The following is a 27,262-nucleotide window of genomic DNA, read 5'->3' as shown; positions in this document are numbered from 1 at the left end:
AATAGAAAGGAAAGAGGTGGGAGTAAGGAGTACGGACAGGAAATAATATGGACTAACTACTCAGAAGATCTCCAGAAGTATTTTTTCACAGAATAGGTAGTTGACCTAAGTAATGGACTACCAGAATGACTTGTGGAAAGCAAACCACAGAGGCATTCAAGAAAGCATGGGAAAGGTGAAGAAAGGATAAGAGAGAATGTATGAATGGAAGGGATGTAAAAAATTGAGGCATGTAAAATGGCAGATTAGATAGTCTTATTATCTCCTTCTGTCATCAGACAATTCTAACATTATAATCAGATGCCTTAATGGTTAAGGTCTTTGCCTCCCATGCACAGGGTACAAGGTTCAATCGTGACCCCCGACCAATGCCTGTTTGGAGTTTGCATGTTCTCACTGTGTCTCCATGGGGTTTCTCATATGTCCGAAAAACATGCTGAGTGTTTCCATCTCAAATTCACCAATGAATGGAGCTGTGAGGAGCAGCAGCACAGACTCTACATGGTGCCCTATAGGGGGAAGAGTTGTACAGACCAACCACTTTGGGCATCTACTGTGGTGCACATTATCCTCAAGATAGGAGAACATGAATCACAGACTGCATGCCATGGCAGGGCTAGCCACTCGACAGTATAAAAATATGTCTGTAGGTGATTCGGTTATGTTGACTAATGTGCTAAAAATGGGCATGGGTAGTTACCGGTGATAAGTGGGTTGAGGACCCGGCCTACTCTGACCCACACCAGGGACCCTTGCTAATGGTGGGAGGAGTATATATGCCCCTATTGGCCAGTGTGTGCCAACCATAAAGCCTAGCTGCCCTGGGTCAATAAGCTTCTGGCTGGCTGGTGTCTAGCTGCCCAGCCTGGGTTACCTGGGATAGCTCTGCTGAGCAAAATATGGACGTAAAAGCAACCAACCTGCCAAACATGTACTGAGAATTGCTACATTTTATGTAGGTTCACTGATAGGATGCAGCTTGGAAGTGGATGACATGATGATACAGAGGAGACTGGAAATCCTATGTATCCAAGAGATGAGATGGAAGGGCAGTGCAGCAAAGCCACTTGGCTTGGGATCCATAATCTACTACTCAGATGGGGGACAGGCTAGAAATGGTGTAGGAATTGTGGTGAGAGAGAGACTTCAGAAAGCAGTGAGGGATCTCATCATAATTAATGACAGACTCATGGCAATCAGACTCCAGTGTAATGATAGGGAAGTATTCCTAATCTCAGCCCCTGCCCCACAGCAGGGTTGTGATAGTGAGGAAAAGAGTGCATTCAAACAGTAGTTGCAGGACATACTAGATAAAGCACTACAACATGAATTGGTGTTGATAATTGGTGACTTGAATGTACATATCGGGACAGACAGAACAGGATATGAGGATTGCTTGGGCCCACATGGGTGGGGCAATAGGAATAAAGAAGGAGAAGCCATTCTAGACTTCTGTCTGGCAAATGGCTTGATAGCAGCCAACACAAGGTTCAGAAAGAGAGACAGTCACAAGATCACATACAAGAGTAGCCAACATGCAACTCAGGTAGACTTCCTCCTAGTAAGGAAAAGGCACTGGGGTAGAATCCATGATTGCAAAGTCATCCCCAGTGAAACAGTCGGCCCACAGCATAAACCATTAGTTGCCACAATCAGCTGCAAGCAGTGGTCAGAGAAGGCTCTAAGGTCAACAGAGACCAGGCTGAAGACCTGGAAGTTGACTGGAGAGAAAGTACAGCAGTTCAAGGAATTACTCAGGGCTCTAGCACCCCATGAAGAGGAGGAAATAGGAGTTGAAGAAGAGTGGCAGCGCCTAAAAACAGCATGTGTTAGGACTACATAAAAGATATGTGGCCGAGCCAGGTATGGAAATAAGGTACATAAGGAAAGCTGGTGGTGGAATGCAGAAGTCCAGGAAGTCATCAAAAGAAAGAAGGAGTGCAGGAAGAAGTGGGAGATAAAAAAAGACTGACCAGGCTAGGAAGGACTACTGGTTGGCTAACAAAGAAGCTAAGAAAGAATTTGCAATAGCAAAGAACAGGGCATCAAAGGGACTCTATCAACTTCTTGAAAGTGACTCATTAAGGGGCACAAAGAAACACCCTTCATAAGGGATGCCAGCAACAACCTGTTTGCCAATCCACAGGACATCAAAGGCAGATGGAAGGAGTATTTCCAGCAGCTTCTGAATGAAGAAAACCCCACAGAAGCTGTACTGCCTGAGAAACAGCCTACAATGAGAGAAGAAGAGGAGCCCACCTTAGAAGAAGTAAGAACAGCACTAAGGAAGATGAAGTCAGGGAAAGCAGCAGGCTCAAATGAGGTCACAGTAGATATGATAAAGATGCTTGGCAAGATAGGGGAGAAATGACTCTTGAGGGTACTAATAGCAGTGTGGAGAGAAAGGAATATGCCAGATGACTGGAGAATAAGCATACTCATGCCAGTGTACAAGAACAAAGGGGACATACACAACTGTGGGCATTACAGAGGCATCAAACTCCTACCAAATTGCATGAAAGTTCTGGAGAGGGTGATTGATAAATGGATATGCAGGGTAGTAGAATGTAAGATCGGAAATAAGCAGTACAGTTTCAGATCAGGATGCAGCACAATTGACCCGATGTTTGCAGTGAGACAGATACTTGAGAAGAAGCTAGAGATGAGAGAGTCCAACTGGGCATTCCTAGACTTGGAGAAAGCATATGACAAGGTCCCAAGAAAGCTGATTTGGGCAGTACTGCGGTGGTTTGAAGTCCCAGAAACATTGGTAAAATTAGTGCAGGCTATGTACAAATACCCTATGACTCAAGTATGAAGAGTGTTCGGCCTCACACAAGGGTTCCCAGTAGGAGTGGGTGTACGCCAGGGTACAGCTCTGAGTCCACTGCTGTTTATACTGGTGATGGACTACATTAGCAAACAGGTTGGAGGGGACAGATTAACAAAACTGCTGCATGCAGACGATGTGGTAGTACAGGCAGACTCTGAGCTAGAACTTCGGCAAAGGATAGGAGAATGGAATGCAAATCTGAAGGCACATGGGGTGAAACTAAGCACAGATAAGATGGTGGTAATAGCAGAAATGTGGGGAAATCAGATAAAGTTGAGAATAGAGATAGAAGGGAAGACAGTGGAACAGATAAACAGCTTCAAGTATCTGGGAGGGGTGGTTAAGGAGAAGGGTAGTCTGAATGAAGAGGTCAAAGGTAGAATCAGAGGGGCTACAGCCAACTGGCATAGAGTATTAGGTGCAGTTTATGACAGAAGAATGCCAAAGAAGCTGAAAAGTAAGGTGCACAAGACAGTGGTGTGACCAGTACTATTGTATGGTACAGAAACCTGGGCAGTTAAGGCAGAACAGTTGAAGAAGCTAGAGGTGATGGAAATGAAGTGCCTGAGAAAGGTAGTAGGATGCACACTGTGGTACAGATTAAGAAATGAGGACATAATAGCAGAAGCCAAAGTAGCTCCAATTGCAGAAAAGATCAGAGAACAGATTATGATGGTTTGGGCACATGTGTAGTAAAGCAGAAGACAATCTGGCGAGGAAGATTTGGGACAGACAGGAGGAAGGTAAGAGGAAGCGAGGACATCCAGCAAAGAGGTGGATGGATTGTGTGAAAGAAGATCTGCGACAGTCAGGGATGAGTGCTGAAGAAGGCAGGAGTGTGGCTGTGAATCGAGAGAGGTGGTGACAGTTAACATGATAGCCCAGCCCCATGTAGAAAAAAAATGGGGAAAAGGGGGATGATGATGATGAAGGTGATGTTTTGTAAGTCAATCTATTCTCATTCTGTGATGAGGTTACATTATAATCAGTTATTGGATGTTTGTGTTAGTTTCTTCAATGTATATAATAATATACAAGCTCAGAAGTGCCATTAGGTAACCTTGAATATTGTCATTTTTCTGTAGTACAGTGTCCAAGAGCTAAACTAAGTCATCTACATGATAATGTTGCTTCATTCATGTTTAACAGAAATTGCTTTCTGATTTCTGAACTGAATTTCACAATCCTCTTGAACCTACTGTAAATAACTTTAGCTTAACAATACTTATTCTTTGTACATATTCCTTTAGCAAGAGATAGAGTACTTTCTTGAAGAACGGAAAGGCTGTTGGTCCAGATGACATACCTGTGGAAGCATGCAGGTGTTTAGGTGAAATGGCAGTGGAGTTTTTAACTAGATTGTTTAATGAAATCTTTGAAAGTGAGAGGATGCCTGAGGAATGGAGAAAAAGTGTTTTGGTACTGATTTTTAAGAATAAGGGCGATGTGCAGAGCTGTAGTAACTACAGAGAGATTAAACTGATCAGTCACAGCATGAAGTTATGGGAAAGAGTAGTCGAAGCTAGGTTAAGAAGGGAGGTGATGATTAGTGATCAGCAGTATGGTTTCATGCCAGGAAAGAGAACTACAGATGTGATGTTTGCTCTGAGAGCATTGATGGAGAAGTACAGAGAAGGTCAGAAGGAGTTGCATTGTGTCTTTGTGGATTTAGCGAAAGCATATGACAGGGTGCCTAGAGAGGAGTTTTGGTATTGTATGAGGAAGTCGGGAGTATCAGAGAAGTATGCAAGAGTGGTACAGGATATGTATGAGGGTAGTGTGACAGCAGTGAGGTCTGTGGTGGGAGTGACGGATGCGTTTAAGGTGGAGGTGGGATTACATCAAGGATCAGCTCTGAGCCCTTTCTTATTTGCAATGGTGATGGACAGGTTGACAGACAAGATCAGACAGGAGTCCCTGTGGACTATGATGTTTGCAGATGACATTGTGATCTGTAGTGAGAGTAGGGACAGGTGGAGGAGACCCTGGAGAGGTGGAGATGTGCTCTAGAGAGAAGAAGAATGAAGGTCAGCAGGACTAAGACAGAACATATGTGTGTGAATGAGAGGGAGGACAGAGGAATGGTGAGGATGCAGGGAGTAGAGGTGGTGAAGGTGAATGAGTTTAAGTACTTGGGATCAACAGTTCAGAGTAATGGTGAGTGTGGAAGAGTGGTGAAGAAGAGAGTACAGGTAGGATGGAGTGGGTGGAGAAGAGTGTCAGGAGTGATTTGTAACAGACGAGTACCAGTAAGAGTGAAAGGGAAGGTCTACAAGAGGGTAGTGAGACCAGCTATGTTATACGGGTTGGAGACAGTGGCATTGACAAAAAGGCAGGAATCAGAGCTTGACGTGGCAGAGTTGAAGATGTTAAGATTTGCACTGGGTGTGACGAGGATGGACAGGATTAGGAATAAGTATATTAGAGGGTCAGCCTAGTTTGGAAGTTTTGGTGACAAAGCCAGAGAGGCAAGATTACATTGGTTTGGACATGTGGTGAGGAGGGATGCAGAGTATATTGGGAAAAAGATGCTAAGGATGAAGCTGCCAGGTAACAGGAAAAGAGGAAGGCCTAAGATACGGTTTATGGATGTGGTGAGAGAGGACATGCAGGCGGTTGGTGGGACAGAGCAAGATGCAGAGGACAGGAAGAAATGGAAACAGTTGATCTGCTGTGGTGACCCCTAATGGGAGCAGCCGAAAGAAGAAGAAGAAGAGATTTCTTTCTTATTTAATTATTTTTGCAGTCTGCAGGGAAATAACATTCCATGCCTATCTTGTGTTTTGCTCCATCTTTAAGCTTTTTCACTATTTAAGTATTCTGTTGTAACTATTTGTTCTTTCACATTATTGTTCATAGGAGATTACTAGGCTAGCAGCTCTAGAGCCCTTACAAGCCTAGGCATGTTAAGCCTGAGTTGCTTCAACTGTCCTTGGTTAGATGCACATACTTCACAGAGTGAGTCTTTGATAAACACTGACTACTGCTATCCATGAGGGACATGAGTACCAACCCTGGGGTGAATTTGCAGTCTCCCATTCATTTTTCCAAGTTATGCTTGAATAGTGTCAGTGAGGAGCTCGGCTTTATATGAATTATAAGTTTATTCCAGAGTAGCGGCAATCTGTGGAACATATACCTGTCTCTCCTGCGTGTTCTGTTAATGTCACAGGCTAGGTTATGATACCTAGAGTGACTCGTGCCATTTGACTTGCAGATGTGCAACATATCCATCAGGGCAGGATCAGAGACTGCCCTGTAGGCCAGGCACAAGTTGCCTTTCAGCAGCCTATATGATACACAGTACAGTAATAGGGCTTTCAGTATGTCCATGTAAGTCATGGTTTGGAGGTATTTTCTTGGTGAGAAACCTCTGTGGTCTCTCCAGCTGCTGCAGGTGTCTGGTGAGGTACATGCAGAAGGGAGCATTGTACTCTATTAATGGTCTGATGAGGGTAGAGTACAGTGGAGTTCCATATAACATCCGTAAACCTGGATGCGATGCCCTTACTTATGAGATGAGCAACGTAGAAGGCTTTCCTTACTACTGTGGAAACTTGGTGGTTAAAGTTCAGATTTCTATCTACCTGTGTTTCAAGATCTTGCACCACTGAGTTTGAACTTAGGGGGTGCTGTCAATGTTGTAATTAGCAGGGAATTCCACTTTGCCAAAGGGGATAATAATGCACTTTTTTGTGTTTAGTTTTGTACCGTGGCTTTGGCACCAGTAATTTTCTGTGTTAGTCCCTCCTGTAATATGTTAACATCATTGGGGGATTCAGTGATTGCACCCAATTTGTAATCAGCGAACGTGGTAAGCCAAAGGCCGTCTGCTTTAGCCTGGACTTCTGAGAAATAGATTCCAAACAATAAAGGGCCCAGCACAAATCAATGCAGTATGCCACTGATGACAGGTCTACCGGTAGAAGTGCAGTCACCAACTTTGACAGTATGTGCTCAGTCAGTGAGCCAGTTGGCTACCCATCTAGTGACATAAAGGTTAATCCCCAGCTGGGAGAGTTTCTCAATGATACCTGAGTGAGGGATTGTGTCAAAAGCCTTGGCTAGGTCAAGATAGGTGGTTTGCACTGTCTTACCTTCATCCAAGGCTTTGCTGACTTTCTCGAGGAAGTCTACTAAGTTTAATAAGCATGATCTACCCTTAACAAAACTAGACTGGGTTGGGTCTAAAGTTTGAAGGTTGCCTATGTCCTTGTTGATAAGATCTGTGATGAGTCTTTCCATGGCTTTGCAGATGAGGCTGGTTAGACTTATGGGTCTATAGTTCCCATTGTCAGTTGATGGCCCGCCTTTGTGCAAGGGGATTATTGTTGCTGTTCTCCACTCTGCTGGAACAAAGCCAGTTCTCAGGCTATCATTAAAGAGAACACCAAGTAGGTCCGCTATGTCCTGCTTGAGATTGCTTAATATGTAACCTGGGATGTTATCATGTAATACTGAGGCCATATTTGGCCTTAGAGAGCACAGCTATGACCTGATCTCTAGAGATAATAGGCAGAAGTATGGCTGTTGTGGACAGGGAGTGAAGTTTGCGCCAAATCAGTCAGCTGGCAGGCTGGCAATTTTATCGGTATAGTATGAGTGGTACCATCTACTGTGGCTTTCCCTTTTAGATTTTGGATGTAGTTAAAGAACGCCTTAATATTATCCTTAGCTAGGATGTTATTGTACCTTTGTAATTAGCTTTAGAGGAATTTTACAAGATTTCTGATTTGTTTGTTCAAACTGTGGAGGGAATTCTTCCTCTGTCGAGTCAGTTCTCTCTTGTTCTTAGGCATCAGTTTCTTCCTTTTGTTATATAACCTGTTAATACTTGAGGTCCACCAGGGTGGCTTGCTTTTTCGGGAGAACCTAGTTTTAATCCTGTCAGACACATCCGAGTCTATACAGTTGCTCAAGTGTCTATACAGGGCATTTGTGTATACCTCTGCATACGAGTCACTGTTGCCTGTGATTGCAGGGGGTATAAAACTTTTTATACCATTGCTTAGCAGGATGTAGTTTGCTTTGGAAAAGTTTTTTAGAACTTTTTTAGTGTTCAGGGTTTGATTCTCTCAGCCTCCATGGCCTAACTGTGTGACTCTGAGCAAGTCACTTAAACAGATGAGACAGCACTTCTGGGCTGAGCTCTGCCCTCGTTAATAAATACAGATAACATGTATTTATTTATTGACATTTGGTGACAGGGAAAATCTGACTGGCTCAGGAACCCATTTTCAGCAGAGGCCTGGGGAGAAAAGCTCCAACAATACAAATGAATGTGCAATTAATTACATTTAATATACAATTAATAGACATGTATATAATTTGACATGTAAGAATTCCTAAAATATAGTTTGAAGAACTATGAAGTGAGATGATTAATAAGTAATGAGATTACTTAGGGGTCAGAGTAGAAAAAAAGAGAAGCTCACAGAATCATACATAAGAAGGGTAATACAGAAAATAATGTCTGTATTATAAGAAATGAAATAATGGAAACAACTATAAAGACTTTTAGGAGGGAAACGAGAGTAGAACACAGTGGTGAAGAAAGTAGAGATATGTTAATGGTAGATATAGGTTAATATATATAAGTAAGATAAAATAAAGTTTATGGGTTATGCCAAAAAAGTAGAGGAAGGAGGTAAATAAGGAGAGGGGGGTTACTAAGTGTGAATATACTAGTGAGAAAAACAGCAGTTTATAAATAAACGTTCTCAGTAACTAAAAATAAAGGTAGGGAAAAACACAAAAGCAACTATATCAGCAACCAGAGTAGGTAACCTGAAATTAACAATATGATCACAGGCTTTGGAAGTTACTTATGAATGCAAATTTCTGCACTAAATCCAATGACCCAGTTTCATGTAGAAAGAACCCTGTCCTGCAGCCTGCACACCTACTTCAAGTTAGGGTTACCACCTGTCCCTCTTTGCGAGGGACAGTCCCACTTTGGGCAGTTTTGTCCTGAGAAAAAAATCTAAAAAATGGCAAATGTCCTGAGATTTTAAGACAAAACATATTTACTAAGTTTTCTTTAATAGTTGCATAAAAGAGTTATTTTGCACCTGAAGCACCTAAATATTATATGAAATAGCATAAGCAACTCTTATGCTACAAGAATAAGCTTTTATTTGGACAAAAACAGTGAAGTTCTGTCCTTTGCACTCCCCGTGGGTATGTCTGTTCTGCAAAATTGCACGTTTCTACAAAAAATGTCCCACTTTGGGCATTTGAAAGGTGGCAACCCTACTTCAAGTCCTTCAGTAACACTATAATAGCCACCACCACTGCAAATAGAATGTTCAGTGAAGAAAGAGTTAAAAAATAACGACGTACATAAGAAATATCCAGCATATAATTTAGGCTTTACAATACTATTAAAATGTAAAAATCAGTTAAGAAGGATTTCCCCATCAACAAACCATACTATGTACATAAACACTGTAAGTTACTTCCGGGTGACAGCAAAGTTTCCCAGGAACCACTCTCCTGCTGTTAAACAGAACTCGGACCTGTTTAACGAGGGTCACACAATTACCTACTCTGACCAATGACCGCAAGCGTTTCAATTGGGGCGGGGTTTCACGTTTCTAAGCCAATGAGGAGAAAGTAGTAGGAGAGTCTATTTGGAATGTATTTTGTAATGTCACTATTTTTTTAAAGATGTTAATAGTGATATATAGTACAACTTTTTATTGCAAGTGCTAATTAAATAGGTTATAAGAAAATGATTTTCTACGTGCTATGAGATCGAAATTAGTTTCACACAAACGTAGTTTAAAGTGAGGCAACCACATAGGACAACAGTGCTGCTTGCTACATTGCTGTTATAATTCATGGCTGCCAATATCCCACAGCGTTTCACCGAATCAGATATATCAGATGAAGCTGTTAGGTCAACTTGTGACGATGCTTCTATCTGCAAACGGTATGCTGTTACATAAAATATAACTGAAGGATAGGTATTTTGTTGTAGACGTCCACATCTTATAGTACAGATGCATGCTGCTAAGTTTTAAGAAATCTTAAACTGAATGCTCCGGCTAGCGTTTATGTCTCGATAGTTAAATGTCTTTACAGTGACTTATTTGTGTTAGTTTGTGTAGGTGGATGACTAGGCAGCTTGACTTTGCCTCTCAACACCTAAGTGCAAGAAATCTGGACAAATCCCAAAAAATAATGAAGACAGAGACCCAGAAATTGGGACAGATTTTAAGTACTGCGTTCGTTAACTTAGACATTTGCTAGAATAGCAGGTGTTGCATTAGAATGCTGTTTCTAAAGGACATGAATTCTGAAACTTGTGTGTGTCGTTATTTAGTGACTTCAGACCTCAATGATTTGGCAGAAAAACAATGTTTATGAAGAACAGAATATGTAAGGCAAAAATCTGGACATTCTGCAACAGACTAGACAGTTGAGATTATGTACCTAATTAATGCAAATCATTCCTGAGTACTTTAGATTGCATGCTGTCTGTCTTTGTAGGAAACAGTAAGTTGACAAATTCGTTATCTGACACATGAATTTGTACGATTTAGTTTTCAGGTGTTGGCTGTGGTACTGTTACATGTACCTTTTAACGCAGGTTTTCCACAGGCATAGTAAGCAATAAACAGTTGGCTTTCCAATATTTTGACCATTGCTCCGTTAATTTATTTTAGTCATTCTTGTCGGTAGGTGTATAACTTGATTTGGTGTCAACAAGATACTGATATTATGATATTTTAAATCAGAATAATTTTTGCTGATGTAAGTCGAATTGAGAACAACTTTGTGTCAATAGCTTCTTTTTACTTAGTTTTGTTTTGTTGTAAGGTAATATCAGTAGCAGAAAATGAATGTTTTCCCTGACGTTTTTGCTAAAACTGTAATTACTTACTGCGAGACTACATAGATAATTGACCACTTAGTATGTAAGATGATTAGCTGAAATCTTTAGATTGCTTTTGAAAATAAGCCTGTTGCTGTACCGCTTTGTACACAGACTTGATAAAGCTCTTACTGGGCCCCACCTGTTCAAGACTGAGTAGTTGGCTAAGGTGCTAAGGAGCCAGCTAGGGAAGGGAAGAGGGAACCCAAGTCAGCTTGCACATCTTGTATTGGGGGGAGGGGGGGGGGGTGAAGGCACTTTGGCCTCCCAAGCAGTGTGCTAGTACTGTAGCTGGGCTAGATGAGTGGAAGCACTCATCCTTGCTCTGGCAGTGTAAGCCCTGCTGTCCAACCACTAGTGGTAAGGTTACCACCTGTCCCTCTTTGCGAGGGACAGTCCCACTTTGGGCAGTTTTGTCCTGCGAAAAAAACTAAAAAATGGCAAATGTCCTGAGATTTTATGACAAAATATATTTCTTTAATTTTCTTTAATAGCTGCATAAAACAGTTATTTTGTATATGAAACACATAAATATTATGTGAAATAGCATAAGCACTCAAATGCTACAAAAATAAGCTTTTATTTTGGCAAAAAAGTTAAGTTCTGCCCTTTGCACCAGCCGGGAGTATGTTTTGTCCTGCAGAATCTCACATTTTTAAATAAAATGTCCCACTTTGGGCATTTGAAAATGTGGCAACCCTAACTAGTGGGCAGGGAGTTATGGCCATGTAAAACCAAATCCATCCCCAGATTATCACCCATTCCTCCTGATTTTCATCTTCCCATGTACTGTTGACCAAAGAAAGTGAGTCATTAAGGACTTGGTGGAGGGCTGGGATACACACAAAGCGCTGCCCACTACTGTAAGCTGAATCAACAGATTCAACACAAAAACTCCATCAACTCTGTACCTGAACATTCTACTGCTTTTCTCTCTCCCTCACACAGTAGATCCAGTTTAAAAATTACTTCTCATTTAGGAGTTTACAAATCTATTTCAACAACCAACACTTTGACAATATAATCATAAATATTGTCATTCAACATGGTTCTGTACATGTCTGTTTGCTTTTTTCACTATAAATGATATGAGTGAAACAGGTGGCATCATATTATATGCAGCTGATGTATTACTAATGGAATCCAGTAAGTCACTTTCAGGACATCAGTTAAAGCTACAAAAATCCTTCTCCACTCTTTGCCTATGGTGTAATACTAATAAGTTACTTAGCAACCCCTCAAACAACAAATGTTATTTACATCTCATCAAAATTGCTAGTGATATCAAAGATTAACACCAATAACTTACAAGGTAACTCTATCACCAGTGTCTTAGTATTCAAATACCTTGGACTGTCACTAGATCCATCTCTCATATTTACAACTAACACTGATAATACCATAAACAAAGTATTGTCACAATATCTCTTGCATGCTGTCCCCAATTACAAGGACAGCAGTTGCCAAAAACATATGTCTTGCCATGCTTGAGAACTACTTGAGAATTGCCTGCCTCTTCTAGCCCTACACACCTCACGCAACACTCACAAACTGCAATTTATAGAAAATACATTTTTCAGATTTGACCTTCTTGCTGACTCATGCATCCACCACTGCAACCTGATTCATAACAAATGAGGGTCAGTAACAAATAGGGCCTAGTTCTGTATAGCTGATTGCTGCTTAAAATTAAAATTACATTGTCTGCTTACTGCCCACCTCTGAGAACAAAACTGCCTTAGAAGAAGACAAACATACTGTTTGAGGATTAGCCAAGAAAACAATGTAAGGGTCACCTGGCCATGTTTTAAAGCAGCAATTGATGAAAAATCCTTGTATCGATCAGGGCCAGTCCGCTGTATGGATCCGCTGACCACCAGTAATCAAATTCTTCACCTCATTCCCTCATCAGTGACACCATGTGCAAATGCTTTAGATGCAGTGGATGCAGTGGCTAACAGTTATTTTACATTGTTACATTCAATGATATAGCTGTCTGCTTTGTGTAAAAATGAGATTAGAGCAAACAGCTGGCATTTAATAATTATTGCGCATAGCATATAACGTAACCGTCTACCTTCTTCTTGGTAGCATATGTCAACCAATAAATTATGTTCCACAATTCTTTATATTGTGTGTAGTTTTATATAAAGTACTTGATATCTACTTATACACAACTATGCTCTGTATTGTATACTTTTGTATTTCAACTCGTAATGTTAAAATCTGTCACATACTGTCCCCAATTTTAAGGACACTACACTAAGTAATTGTACTGCTGCTTTATTTCTGTTAACTATGTCTGAGCCCAGTGTGAGTCTGAAAATGGTCAACCAGTCCATCTTCCTGGTTAACAAATATTAAATGCAATAATTAAACAGTGTTTTAGCTTTAAAGTAAATGCTAAAACACATGAGCCCTGGAGTACAGCATTTGGGTGAATTTGTTTATTGCACCTATCAGACAGATAATGTGATAATGTTCATAAACTTCATAACAAACAGTGGGAGTGCAAACTGTTAAATACTCATGAAGTGCCCTGCAAACACTAGTAATGGTCTTCTAATTGGTGATTCTATGATGATCAGAACAAATACTCATCTCACTAGAATTTGTAAGGCAGAAATTACTGTGATATGCTTGACTAGGGCCAAAATACAAGATGTAACAGCTCAGTTAAAAAAAAAAATTGCAGGATCCTGTAGGGTCACAGTCTTAGGAGCTCCACCCTATATGAGGTGTGATTTTTTTATGTTGGCATTCTTATGTACTTCAGCCAGTAGGAGGACCCCCCCAAATGTTAAGCAAGGCAGACTTTCATCAGTCTTTAATGGCTGTGCAGTTTTGGCCCTAAATCTTGACATTTAACTAGCACTGAATGTGGTACCTCAGACAAGGGATTCAGTTTCACAGTCTGGAAGGAAATGCAAGTCCCTGGCTTATTTGTGGCCTCTGGGTTTTAGATTTCCTCCAGGGATGTTGTTATACTGAACAAATTGTTTATTATGCTTTTTCTGCCTTTTTATATAATTTAAACTCCTGTAATTTTAGACCGTTGGAAACAAACCCAAACAAATGAGGCAAAGCTGGCATTTGTGAATAATGGAAGTTTAAATAACAACATGGGCAGCCTTGAAGTAGTCCTGTCTCTGAAGGGCAGTGGAATATGCTCTGTTACAGAAACCTGGTTCAGGGACATCACTACTGTTCAACACATTAAGGGGTATAGTGCCCATCATTATTAAAGGTCCCGCAAAAGGAATCTGAGAACCTGGATCTTCATAAGACACACTCAAAGCAAGGGAAGCTTTCCATGACTCTTAGTAAATACAAGAAATTCCTAAGTAACCTGCAGTGCATAAACATAGCCGTTAAAACAGTATTATTAGGAGACCACAGCTATCTGGATATTTGACTAGTTAAAATACTTTGTGATTAATATATACTAAAGAATGTCTTGATAAATAAGTTGGATCATGATAAGGAATCTGTTTAATAAGCAGTAATGTTAAAGACATGTTAACTTTGTCTTATGGAGTCTTTGTCTTTTCATCCATAGAAATTACTACTTTATTACAGATCCAGACCATGTCACTGTTTTGTTTAGCCTTAGACTAAAAAACAACTGACTGAACTGTGTGATTTCTGAAACAGTGGTTATGATGAAGTCAGTGATGCTTTAGGCAGTTAGGAGTAAAGTGGGTAAGTTCATAGACTTATCTGGTTTGACAAGGTAATATACTGGGATATTGGCATATAACCCTGTTAGGCAGAGCTGCAAAATAAATAAACCTCACAACAGGAAAGGAAAGCACACATGCATTTGTGGAACCCTGACTACTACCCAGATTCAGTTAGTGGCCCACTTGCCCCAGCATGTGGTGGGAGAGGAATAATGAGGCTTGGCCTACTTGTCCCTCTCTGAGTCGAAGCTTGGATCAAGTGTTCAGGATGCATGATGCACCTGTAAATCCCAGGGGGATATCAGAGATGAGATGGTATCCACCTATAAGGGAAGGAGCAAATCTATGGGGCAATAGTATATCTTGAAGAAGTGAGTAGCAAAACCTTGTCCATTTGCCTGCCCACATTTTGGGCTTTTTTTTTAACCTGAGCAATGAGATAGCAGAACTTGAGGAAAATGCATCGGTTTCTAGTCAGCAAACGGACAAGTAAATTTCACGAGAATACAGGAAGGTGGTACTATGTAGTCTATTGGGGGGAGGGGACTCTCAATGGACAGCTGAAAGTACATTAAACAAAACAAGATGCTGTGAACAGTTTGATATCAGTGACCCTAGTTACCAAAGTCTAATCAGAAAATAGAAGTGTAGAAATCATTGATTTGCTAAGTTAATAAAAGAACAACAGACAAGTTTTTGTCTCTGTTGTGTGTATCCTCTCTAAAAGAACAGTTTTGAAAAACTGTGGAAATGGATAGATTTGAATTTAGCAATAAAGTCACTTATTGAAGAAAATGCTATAAAAAACTTCTAAATACTGGCATGATGGAGCTGATAAATATTCAAACAATTTTATTGTATAGGGACAGAAACAACATTGTTGAGAATTTTTACAGTACTTTTTAGCAGCAGAGTAAGTGTTGAAAATTTGGAAGTAAGTGACCCCTTTCAAATAAGGGGTTACTTCTGATCTAAATTATTATTAACCCAACATTTTAGTCTAAACAACTTTTTGTAAAGTAGTACAAAGCATGATCCTGATCTGTTCCACAAAGAAGTAAGAGATCTTCTGCACCTTGATTGAGATTCTTCTGAGCTGTTGAAGGGGAAGAGCCTGCTTTCTGAATGTGTATTTGCTGTAGGTAGGTATCTGATATTTCATAAACAAACTTTCTTGAATCTAGTAAAAGCATATAAGATGGTCCTGGATGTAGATATAGTTTAAACATTTAGCATTGTATAATTAAATTAACTTTAAGAAATTTAGAGAAGGTTGACTGTTCTGACATGGCACACTTGACCAGTGGAATACCACAGAACTCAGCATTGTGTCATTTGGTATCCTCCTTTTTCTGAAGGAAAGGTGGGCAGTCACATGAGTGACACAGTGTACAGATGATTGCAAGGTAGGAATCCTTGTTAGTGTCACTGCTGTAGCTGCAGTGCAGCAGGGGTTGTACACCAGATACTTACGGTTCTCTTGAAAAGTCTTGTTTCCAGTAAATTGAAGTAAAATTAAATGTAATATTGATTGCTTTAGAAAAAATATTGTGAACTTTGACTGTAATACTGATTATGTACTTCAGAATGGGCACCCTTCTGATGGATCTAGGCACACTTGTACATGGCAGTCTTAGCTTTGATGAAAATGCCTCCATAGTACTTGGGAATCTGTGTACGCTAGGCCTTCTTATACTAATATTAAGGCAGTCTGTAAAAATATTTATACTACTCTACAAAACATTGAGACACTTGAGAGTGCATGGAAACTTTTTTCATTTGCTTGTTGTAACACCTTGTACAACTAGAGAAGATTCAAGGATTCTCATAACAGTTGAACCTGTCTTCAAGTCCTTTTTGCACTAAGCAACTCATTGTTCAGTTTGAAAAAAAAGGCAGCTCATACCTTTTCTTTATTTCTGCTTAGTGACTCCAGATACCATTTCCTTTTCTTGATTCCAGTGTGTCACATTAGTCCTAGCTTTCTTCCAGTTAAATAAACCCCTTTCCTTTGACGTTCACAATATTCTGTTGTAGGTAACAAAAGTTAACCATGGCTTATATCCTTGTTTGCTAGTAAAGTACTCTGTGGTTATACCCTTTTCATCATGTATAACAGCTCTATTCTATTTTCACAGCACATCCAAAAAGTATACCTCTCAAACAGGTTTAAGTTTCCTGTTATTAACATCCAAAAAGTATACCTCCCAAACGGGTCTAAATTTCCTGTTATTAACTTGAATGATTTTCCACTTTGTTTCATATTTAAATGCAGAAATCCAGTATAACATATTTGACTGTACTTCCAACAGAATACATTTTGGGACCAAGAACAATTAAACCTGCCATCTCCTTTGAATCATATAATCCCATAGCATTCTAGGTTTGCCAATATCCCATATAAAATCTTATGTATTTCTACTATTTTTAAGAAGTCTCTTAGAATTCTAGCCAGAAATGCTTGGAAAATAGATCCGTTAATAAAACATAAAGTTGGATTACTGTCAAAGATGCCCTCTGTGACGAACATCTCATGGGATTTTTGGTAAAATCATTAAAACTTTTTTTTTTCCCAGTGAGTATGCTGTCCCCTGCACTTACATGTGGGGGACTTTACCCTCATATCTATTTTATGTATAGATGCTGACTGTACTGTCACACGACATTGAGGAAAAGAGATAATTTAAGGGTGAAATGATTCTTGGACAAATGCAGCCTCGCAGTAGAGCCAAAATTATGTTAACCCATTCTGGGAGCTGCTGCTTTGAGGAATCTGCCTCAGATGCTGTGTTTACACGGGATCTGCATTCTAAGATATGTAGATCGTATTTGGAAAACCCAACAAAGCCAGTATATGTGCAGCCTGAACTATTTGATCATGTTCCTACCCAGGCATTTTCCATCTATGGAAACCATCATTTAATGTTCTCTTAAGTTTCCATATGTTTTGGCAGTAGACTTGCATAATATTATCTAGCAAAACACCCATGCTTGCCGCATTTATGGGTAAATCTTTCTTTTATAGTTAACGAGGAGTCATAATTTATTCCATTTGCCTTTGTTTTTATTGTATTAATCTTGTGCCACAATTTATTAATTGTATTTATATAGAACAGCATGTTGGTTTCTTTTTTAGGGTCAGTTATTTAAGTCAGTACATCATCTACATACATTGAAATCTTTTTTTTTCCCTTTCTTTGTGGTCTTCCAAATACTCCATTTCTGATTCCTTATTATGTCTGCTAAAAGCTCTAAGTATAAGGCAAACAAATGGGGGAGGGGATGAGAAGGCACCCCTTCCTTGTTGCCCTTAATAGTACAAAGGATCTTGATATTCCATCATGAATTCTGACAAGGGCTGTCAGTGCTGTATAAGTTGCCTGCATCAGGCCTGTGGCATAACTGCTTGAGCACCATTATAAAATAAAACTATTCCAGTCCATCAAGGGCCTTCTCTGCATCTTAATGTAATGTCAGTAAAGATTTTTCCTGCTGTTGTGCTATTTTCATAAGTATGTCTGTTTTTAATATATTATCAAAAGTTTGTCTTCCTCCCACGAATCCACATTGGTTGTCTATTAATAGAAGTTTATAGTTTGACAGTCTACAACACTGTGTAAATTTGCAGTTGTAATTTAGACTTGAAATATCACCATATTAAAGAGCTAAACTAGCCTGGGGAATATATTTTCCTTATCAGTCAGTCACTATCTTGAGTCTTTCCTTTTTCCTGCTGCTTTATAACTGCAGCTAACTCTTGAGTAGCAAATGCCGTCCTGTCTTCTGCGTTTCTTGCTGCTAGATGAGCAAATTCCATGTCTCTCAGAAAACCTGCTGTCTCACTGTACATCACCGATTTGTATTTGAGGCTTAAGTAGCTCTTCCTAATACTGTCAGATCCCCTAGTATAATGCCTCTCAACCTCTTTTTTTTCAAACTAGCTATAGTTCTTTGCATTTATGCTTCTTGTTATCATAGCCAGTGACTTTTGCTGTTCAGGGGACTTTAGAAAATACCTAGTGTTTAATGACCGACAGGCAAGTTAGTAATTGTTGTTCAATAACTTCTTACTATTTTAACTTTCTCCTTCTCTTCCTTAATTGTTTCATTTTCCTTACAATATCTGCTCTGTAAATCTTTCAGTTTTTCCATCTTAGACAGTAAATCCAAGCTTGATCCTAATACAATCTGAAAGGTGCGAGGTCTAACTTCTCTTTTAAGATGAGTTTTGAACCACTTGATCCTAATACAATCTGAAAGGTGTGAGGTCTAACTTCCCTTTTAAGATGAGTTTTGAACCAATCACATTCTTTTGCCAAATGCTAATTAGCGTGCCTAATTTATGTAATTTACTCTTTAGTAACCATTTACACCAACTAATAATGTTTTAGCAAATACGTGAGGAGTTTCCAGTACCCTTCTAAATAGGAGGGGATTGCTGACAGAGCATGATCCTTTCTGTGTAAGATGCATTTTTATTTCTTTAACTAAATATACATTGGCAGTGTAAATGTTGAGTGCATTTTTGTTTTGACTCCGAGTGAAAGGTATATTGTACTGACCCCATTATCCTTACATTTTTCCCCGCATATCGTGTGTGGTACATGATGGTCCCTAGGTCCTAGTGTAACTTCTAGCACATCCACCTCTGAGAAGTATGCTATCAAAATCAGTAGGAGCACTCCTGTCTTGCCTCCTTCAGCAAATGGGGATGACATTGTCCATAATCAATATCCTGTAATTAATGCATCATGGTCCTGATTCTTTAAATGTGTTTCTTGCCATGCAGCTAAGGTTTTAATCCTTTAATGTAAGAAAAAATAATACATTTTTCTTGAACAACGTCACAAACGTTTACATTCGTCCTTGACAAAATATTTTGTCATTCTTCCATATAACTTTATGTAGTGTCCTTGCCCCTTTCTTAGTAATCTCTTCCTGTTCCGTGTTTTGATCTTATAGTTCCCTTACTGTAGCCTGACACTTAATTTTGATTTGTTCAGACCCAATCCAATTCAGCAACTGTACCAGACAAAATTTACAGCAAAAGTCAATTGAATGACTGTCATGACTCTGTAAGAAATTAAATAATTGTAAATCTTTTCTAAAAATATCTTTTTACCTGGCTGAACAGACAAGCTTTCCTGTTTTTTATCAAGCGATAACAAAAAAGGAAATACTAGGTGACTAATCTCCCCTGTGGTCACTTTGATCACACCACTTTTAAATTACTTAAAATTATTCCGTAATATACATAATAGCACAGCATTCACTCTGTCCTTCAGAGCCCAGGCAGTTTTCACCTGATCAAGTCGCATTGCTATTTCTGACTTGCAGTTATAAAACAGCTTGATTCCATTAATATTTGAACATCTGTAACTAAAATGCCTTGTCATAGATCAAATCAGTAGGGCTGTATCCTTATTCATTTCTTGCCCAGTTCCTAGAACCTTTTCTTATCACACTACTAGCTCACATTTCGGTGATGACACCTTTTCACTCTCTTTGAATCATGGGCATTAATCTCCTCACTACTCAAACTCATCCAAGTATGTATTTGTAATGTAATATTAGGGTTTTCCAATTTTCATAAGGATTAATTATGTATGGCCATTAAAGTTTGAGTCTGCTAAGTCACTCTCATTGAGCAAGATGGAGCTTCCCATGACATTATTCCCAACATTTGGGGCTTTATTAAGTCCTGGACTGAATTGTCAGTAACAGTACCCTTAATATGCAATGTGTTTGTACTGCTTTATCCATAACTTTGCCTTTTCAAATGATATATTTATAGTGGTCATGTGACTGTAATGGTCAGATGTACTGAAGAAGGTGTGGTTAAATTCTGAAAATGGTATACGTTTAATTTTAACTTCCATGTTTGTGTTTCAATAAATTATTGGGCTGCACACTGTGGTCTTGACTGTATTTGCTGGAAATTTGATGTAAAGGTTGTTTGGTGTTTTCCCTTCATTATACTGTCTTTGGGAGTCTTTGTTCGAATTGCTGGTGTTATCACCATTTTACTCATTTTCTGTGGATGCCAATGCAATGGCAATATCATTTGCTTTATGTTTCATATCCCACAAGTATATCTGTCAGGCTCAAAAAGTCTGTGTGCTTCCTCAGTTTTTACTTGTGCAGCATGTAGACCTGTCCAGCTGGTGAGTTTGTCATGAACAAAAGCCAGAGGCTAGTCCTTCCTTTTCTGCTGCCCCAGTAATGTAGATATTCTTCCAGCATGTTCTTTCTTTGAAGTCCACTTGTCTGTCTCAACATCCTTTAAGTTGGGAACAGTGTATACATGTACACACACATACAAGTGTATGTATGTGTAAATATGTATAGAAATATATATATATATATATATTTCTTTTAATCCTGGTTCTCCTTTTACAACTCTGTAGCATTCACACAAAAGTTCATGGGTTCCCCCAGCTCTTCCTGTTCCACAATGCCTTCTGCTGTATAAGTGGCAAACTGTTCATGTAATGTGTACATTTTATTTTTAAGGCTGTCATCAGTTTATCCAGAGGTACCTCACTGTCCGTTCTGAGTTGAGGTTTTCCATCTGAACATTGACTAACCTAGTCAGTCAATATTTGCTTGATGTGGTATCTGTTTTCATTATCTTAGTATCAACAATTTATTGCATTTCCAGCTTCTTTTCTGTCATTGTCTTCTGCTTTTGATGAGTCTGAGCATGGAATTCTGTGCCTATCTCTGTTCCATCCATCCACAACCCCCCCCCTTTTTTTTTCATATGTGGCCAGGGTGTCCCTTCATCTAGAGTCAAGGTTTATACCGCCGGGTGGCTAGCCCTGACAATGTAGTTCTTCCACACAACACATTCACACTCTGTGACCAATTAAGAAACGTTTCAGGTTTTGTAGTGTTTCTGATGGAAACTTGTTTGCTCATCTCTTCACCTTCACTAGAAGTCCAGTTAAAATACAGATTCTTTAGGCAGAGAAAAACTCATTGAATCACTCAGTGTGCCCATATTTCACCCATTAGATCAAATTCTGTTTAACAAGTATCTTATATTCACCACAGACTAAGAATTGTCTGCATGCACCCCTTGAATTTGATGTTTGTTTCTATCTTTCATACTGTGTTATCTAGGCTGTTTCAGCAATTCTGCACTCCTTTCATTGAAAAAAGTTCTTTTATTTTCCACTGAGCTGTCCATCTTTGCATTCAGACGAAGTCCACTTATCTTGTCTCCCTGTCTCTTTCTCTCTTTGAGTATGGTACCTTTTTGAATTCTGTGGATTCACTTATTTGCTTACATGTTTTCATCCTATCCCTCTGTTATTTCTCCTTTGCCTTTTTTCAGTAAGACTATGCTTATTAAGTAAAGTTCTCTGTTTTATGTGCAGCATTTTTTGCCATACTTTGATTAGACCTTGCCATGTTCTACGTTTGTTTGTAAGCTACAGTTCCAGGACTGCAGGACAATTTAATTGTGTGTGTGTGTGTGTGTGTGTGTGTGTGTGTGTGTGTGTGTGTGTGTGTGTGTGTCAGTCATTGTTCCATGCCCTGCAGTAGCATGGGCAGAGTCTGTTTTTTTAAAACATAGTATCAAATCTAGACTAGGACCTGACAGTGATACTGTTTACCATTATAACAGTGAATATTAACAGAGAGAGTTTTTAGCTTAGTGGGCAGCCACCCCATGATTCATAGTAGACACCTAGGAGTTCTTGGGTAAATTGCGGAACAGAAACTTAGCTAATAAAAGTAATTACTAGGGGACATAAGCTGTCTACTACTGACTTGTCAGATTGCGGTTCACATTATGTGGATACCTTACTGTTTATACATTTTGTAAATAAAATAGCTTACTGCCTGACAATGATTGGCTCTGTGGTTCAGTTCTATGCTTGCATGTCTTCTATGTGGAACCATAATAGTCTTCCTGTTTCCATGTGAATTTTTACCTGGTACTGTGGTTTCCTTCCATTTGATAAAGATGTGTTATAAGTGAACTGGAATTCTTTTAAATTGCCAGTAGCCATGTATACTGCATGTGTATACTGTGGACGTGTTTGTGTGTGCATGTGTGTGTTTGTCTGTGTGCATGTGAATGCTTGTGTGTGCATGTGTGTATCTGTTGTGATAGAGTAGTTCTCTAACTTGGTCTTATTGAATGTTTGGGATAAGTTTCAGTTCCCACGTGACCCTGAATTGCATTCATTTAGTAACTGAAGATTGAATGAATGGAAGTTTCAGTTCCCACGTGACCCTGAATTGCATTCATTTAGTAACTGAAGATTGAATGAATGGAAGAAAACTTGTAAAAAGTAGTAAGGAACCTAACAAGGGGCAGTGATACATTAGACATTGAAGTGATTAATATGGTGTTTGTGTTCCTTTTTAAAGACTACTTCACTTTAAATTTGGACTATGATGCTGTTGTATGTAGTCTGATTATAAAAAGTCACAAGTAGCAAAGTTGCTCATAGTTTCATAGGTAATTCTCTGCTAGCTGCCCTTGCAGGCTATTTTAAGCCTAGCCAGTCTCCCATTTTGTGCTGAAATTAACCTATCCCATTTGGTTAGAGATTGACCTTACCAATCCCATGGTTGATTATTATGTATTTCTCCTAGCAAGAATAGCTGGATCGTACCATAGATAATTTGAGGGGCCCATGCATTAGATAAAGAATTTAGGAGTTGCTTCTTTCTATTAGTAGTACAGGGGATAGTCTTGGGGTTAATTTTTGCTTTAGATCCAAGATGCACTTGAGTAAGAGAGAGTTGAACTTTCTCTTATGTGGAATGGGAGTCTGTTCCAGAGCAGTGGTATCCTCTGTGAGATGCTCCTGTCCTACAAACTGTTCTGTTCATGTTGCAGAAGAGGTTTAGATCCCTAGACCAAGTATGTCTGATGCCATTTGACTTGCTGACGTGCAGTAAATCCATGAATATTGTGTCAGAGGATGCTTTGTATGCTAGACACAAGCCACCACTTAACAGTCTGTAGGATATCAAGTACAGTCACAGGACTTTGAGTCAGTCCATGTAGGACAAGTTGTTTTGGCATTGTGTCATTTTAGTAAGGTATGTGTGCATGCATTCCATTGGCTGCATGTGTCTGGATAGTTAGATGTCAAAGGGGGACACTATATTCAATGATTGCCCTAAAGATGGCTGAGTAAAGGGGGACAATGACATCCCTAGATCTAGACACATTCCCTTTGTTTACAAGCTGCACAGTATAGATGGACTTTCTTACAATAATGGACTCATGATGGTCAAAAGTTAGGTCACTGACATAAGTTCTTAAATCCTGAACAACTGTGTCAGCTGTTTGACAGTACTTTCCAGTGTGGTAATTCCCTGGGGTAGATGATTTCCCAAAGGATACTGTGGTGCATTGTTTTGCATTTAGTGTCTGTCCATGATTTTGGTACCAGTTATTTGTTTGGGACAGACCTTCCTGCAAAATGGCTAAGTCATTTGGGTATTCAGTGATTGCTCCTAGCTTGCACTCATCTGCAAACTTAAGTCAACCAGAGCCCTTTGGCATCTTTTAAACACCTTATGACATAGGCACAGGTATACATTTATATAAACATTCTCAGTTACAAACATTATCGATCACATGTATTCTTTTGTATAACTTTCATCAATCCAACATTACAGAAGTTGCTCAATTTCTGCCTTCTTTAAACCTCACTTTTCCTCCAAACCATTATTCTGCATGTATTTTCCCACAATTTCCATTTTTTCCTGTGTAATTTGCTCTTTCCCTTGTTTCCTTTTCTAAAGATCCTACTTCCAGTTCTTTCATATTTTTTTACAATCTTCAGTACTTCAAATACAGTTCATTTAGACTTTGATTTACATTTTCTAGTAACTGCTTTTTTGGCAACCACCAGGATTAAACTCAAGAAAGCTTTACCATGTCTAGATGATTCAGATCCTGTAACCCACCTCCAAAAGAAAAATCTTTAGTTGCACCCATTTGCTTATTAAATATTTCTGACAGGAATACTCTGTAGAGATTTTTTTAAAAATCTGCCAACTCATTACACTCCCAAAACACACATTTCCAGTTACCATTTTCTTCCCCACCACACTTCCAACATTTGGCATCTACCCGAGGAAAAATTCTTAGTGTCTACTTGGGGTATAAAACTGCACGTGCGAACACTTCTGTACAAAAATCCTAAATCTTATAGACTTTGTTACATCTTTGGGAGCCATGCTTATGTCCTCCCATTATTTCCTTTTGAATTGTTTATCCAATCTCTTCCCAATCTTTTCTGTCTTCATCTGATTGGTTCCTGTAGTTATTATGAAGTATTTTATATACTGTACTAATTATCCCTTTTTAGCAGCAGCTTTTGTTCTTAGATTCAGTTATAAACTCTACCAGAGCAGGTCTTTCACTTAGAATTCTCCTATCCCTTTCTGTTAGCCAATACTCTAATATCAATCCCGAACAGGTAAAGTAGTCTCTAGCTTTTAGTCTAGATGTCTACTTGGCATCTTCTCATTTTGTTACCTTTCCCTCTCTAGTTATTTGCTCCCAATACCTTGGTTCCTTTGCCAGTTTTTCCAATTAAATTCTAGCCCCCTCGTGCTTATTCTCTGTACTTGTAATCACAGTCATCCTTACCCGCAAAATCTCATTTCTCCATTCTTGTGTTGGCTTAGTTCTTAGAAAACGTTCCCTATACTTTGAGTCTAATCTGTATGGCTGCTGCTGTTCTCCTTAAAGATCTGCATCCAGGATCACACTCTGTCATTTTTCTTGAATCCCCCCCCCCCACTTCATCATCATCCCATTCCACTGTGAATTTTAGCTTCCTGCTTCTGTTTTATATATGTGCCTTAACTGTGTAGCTCTGAAATGTCCTTTCAAGTCAGATAATTCTAAACTACCTTGTTCTATTGGAAAGATCAACTTATCCCACTTGACCCTTGCCATCTTCCCCTTCCAGATAAATTCCTTTGATTCTTTATTAATTATTGTCATTGGCTCACCTAACCTAAAATTGTTTATCCATCCTAGGTGCATGTTACAGACTGTTCTCTTATTTACACAAATTGCTGTTTGTTTTTGTGATATTTCTATTCTTGTCCCAGATGTGAAAAACCGCTTGTATATTTTCAGAAAACATTAACTTTTAGCTTTAAGAAAAAGTGTAGTGGCTATCGTACATGCATTAAAGCATTTTGATACCAGGAAATATACTATTTTTTATTCACGTCCAGTAATTTTAAACTTTACTTTTTGCTAAGCTGTTTTTCCATTGTGCCTTTTAATTTTATGATTTCCCTCAGCAAACAGCACCCAGAACTCTTGAGATTTATTGCCTGCACCTACAGTCAGCTTATCTCAGTGGAGACCGAAGAACAGAATGCACAGCTAACTTCAGCTGTGTACTTCTCAACTTATGCTGAACATTTATTTGCTAAAGAAAACATTTTCATTACTTTCACAGTATTCTCTTATTTTTAAAGTCTACCTAATTGCACCAAAACAGATTAAGCCAAGGGCATTAATCCAGACATCTGCCTATGTAAAAGGAAGAGAAAACATAAAAGCTGTACATATGTTATAGTAAGCTCACTTTTACATCCCCACCCCAACAGCCCAAGAATACAGCACATGAACTTTAAACATGATCTTCTCCAGCCTTTCTTCTCTTTTTACATTCAGGCCTATATTTCTTAAAACTGAAAAAAAATATTTGTTAACTTTAGTATTTTTATAGCATACACCAATCCCTAAAAAAGCTTTACCATATAACATCCAGTTTATGTAATGTTTATACAAATATTAAGAAGACAAATTGTTTCACTTAGGTATTCCTTTTTCCCTTCCAAATGGTCCTTCCAGACATTAATGACATGAAGTAGTGTATTTGCCTTTCACTTACCTCTCAAGTTTGACAAAAGCAACACAAGTCCAGTCTTTCTCAGACAGTTTTTCTTGTAAAGCCATACTTCACAAATGTGATTGATGCTTTACAGTCCCACATTTATTCACTAATTCTGTGTTGCTGGGCTTCTTCATTTCCTCTCCATCTCTTAAACCAAGACTTTGGTTCAAGGTACTCCTCCTCCTTTTAGTATACTACTGTGCTTTTTTCTGTCTCTCAAGCATTTTTCTTTGGATCGTTGGAAAAGGTTTCACTGGCAAACTCTCTCTGTGGGCTTTATTATCAGAAGAATGGTAAGCAGAGTTTCCTTCTGTTTGACAGCTCAATTTTTGTTGGGACAGGCTTTTTGGCTGCTTTCTCTTAGCCAGGTTTGGATCATAGACGCACTGTATCCTTTCAATTAACAAATCCTGCTGTGAATTACCAGTCTAGTTGCTTACTTATACTTTCATAAAATGAATGCAGTCTGCCCTTTTCAGGTTATTTGGTACAGTAGAAAAGGTTTTCTCTTTGTGCTGTGTCCTCTTACTGTGAGCACATTTGATTTATTTTTTCTCTAAAGTACTGAAAGCCATCTCTTGTACCAGAGCTGGAGCTTAAACTGCTTTTAGCAGAGCAGCTGCAGGATTTTTCCCAGTCATTGTTTTCTGTACACCTTTTCTAGTTGATTTTCTTTCTGGCTGTCTGAGTTTCTTCTTTGCTAGCATCCGGGCAGTGTACTTACAAGCCAATAACTGAATTTTATTAAAACTGTCAGAATTGCTAGCGCTTTTCTCTGTTTCTTTTTTTTCACCCAGGGAAAGCTGAAGTTAAGCTGTTGATCAGTTTCCAGCCATCTTGGAAGTCACAGAACCCATTGGTAGTGACTTTTACTTCAGAGAAATAGATTCCAAACAGAAGAGGTTCCAGCACAGAATCTGGAGACTCCACTTATGACTGGTCTCTTTGTGGAGGTAACATTCCCCTA

At 39.0% G+C, this 27,262-nt stretch overlaps 1 protein-coding gene across 3 annotated transcripts in view; it reads left to right on the top strand.

Moving 5' to 3' along the window:
• Positions 1 to 9,424: 9,424 nt before the first annotated feature.
• LCMT1 (leucine carboxyl methyltransferase 1) overlaps positions 9,425 to 27,262 on the top strand; it is a 433,670-nt gene continuing 415,832 nt past the window's right edge. The window contains exon 1 of one of the 3 annotated variants that reach the window (XM_044089403.1): positions 9,425 to 9,767. In XM_044089403.1, the coding sequence (XP_043945338.1) occupies positions 9,676 to 9,767 (92 nt within the window). In that variant the 5' untranslated portion in view covers positions 9,425 to 9,675. Of the gene's footprint in view, positions 9,768 to 15,505; positions 15,538 to 27,262 lie in introns of those variants that run through there. The other 2 variants (XM_044089404.1, XM_044089405.1) reach the window with 2 other exon arrangements.

The sequence above is a fragment of the Protopterus annectens genome, chromosome 12.part0, assembly GCF_019279795.1.
Source record: "Protopterus annectens isolate FY-2018-M chromosome 12.part0, PAN1.0, whole genome shotgun sequence".
NCBI lineage: Eukaryota > Metazoa > Chordata > Ceratodontiformes > Protopteridae > Protopterus > Protopterus annectens.
The sequence above is the reverse complement of the archived record's forward strand: the minus strand, read 5'-3'. Positions and strand labels throughout refer to the sequence as shown.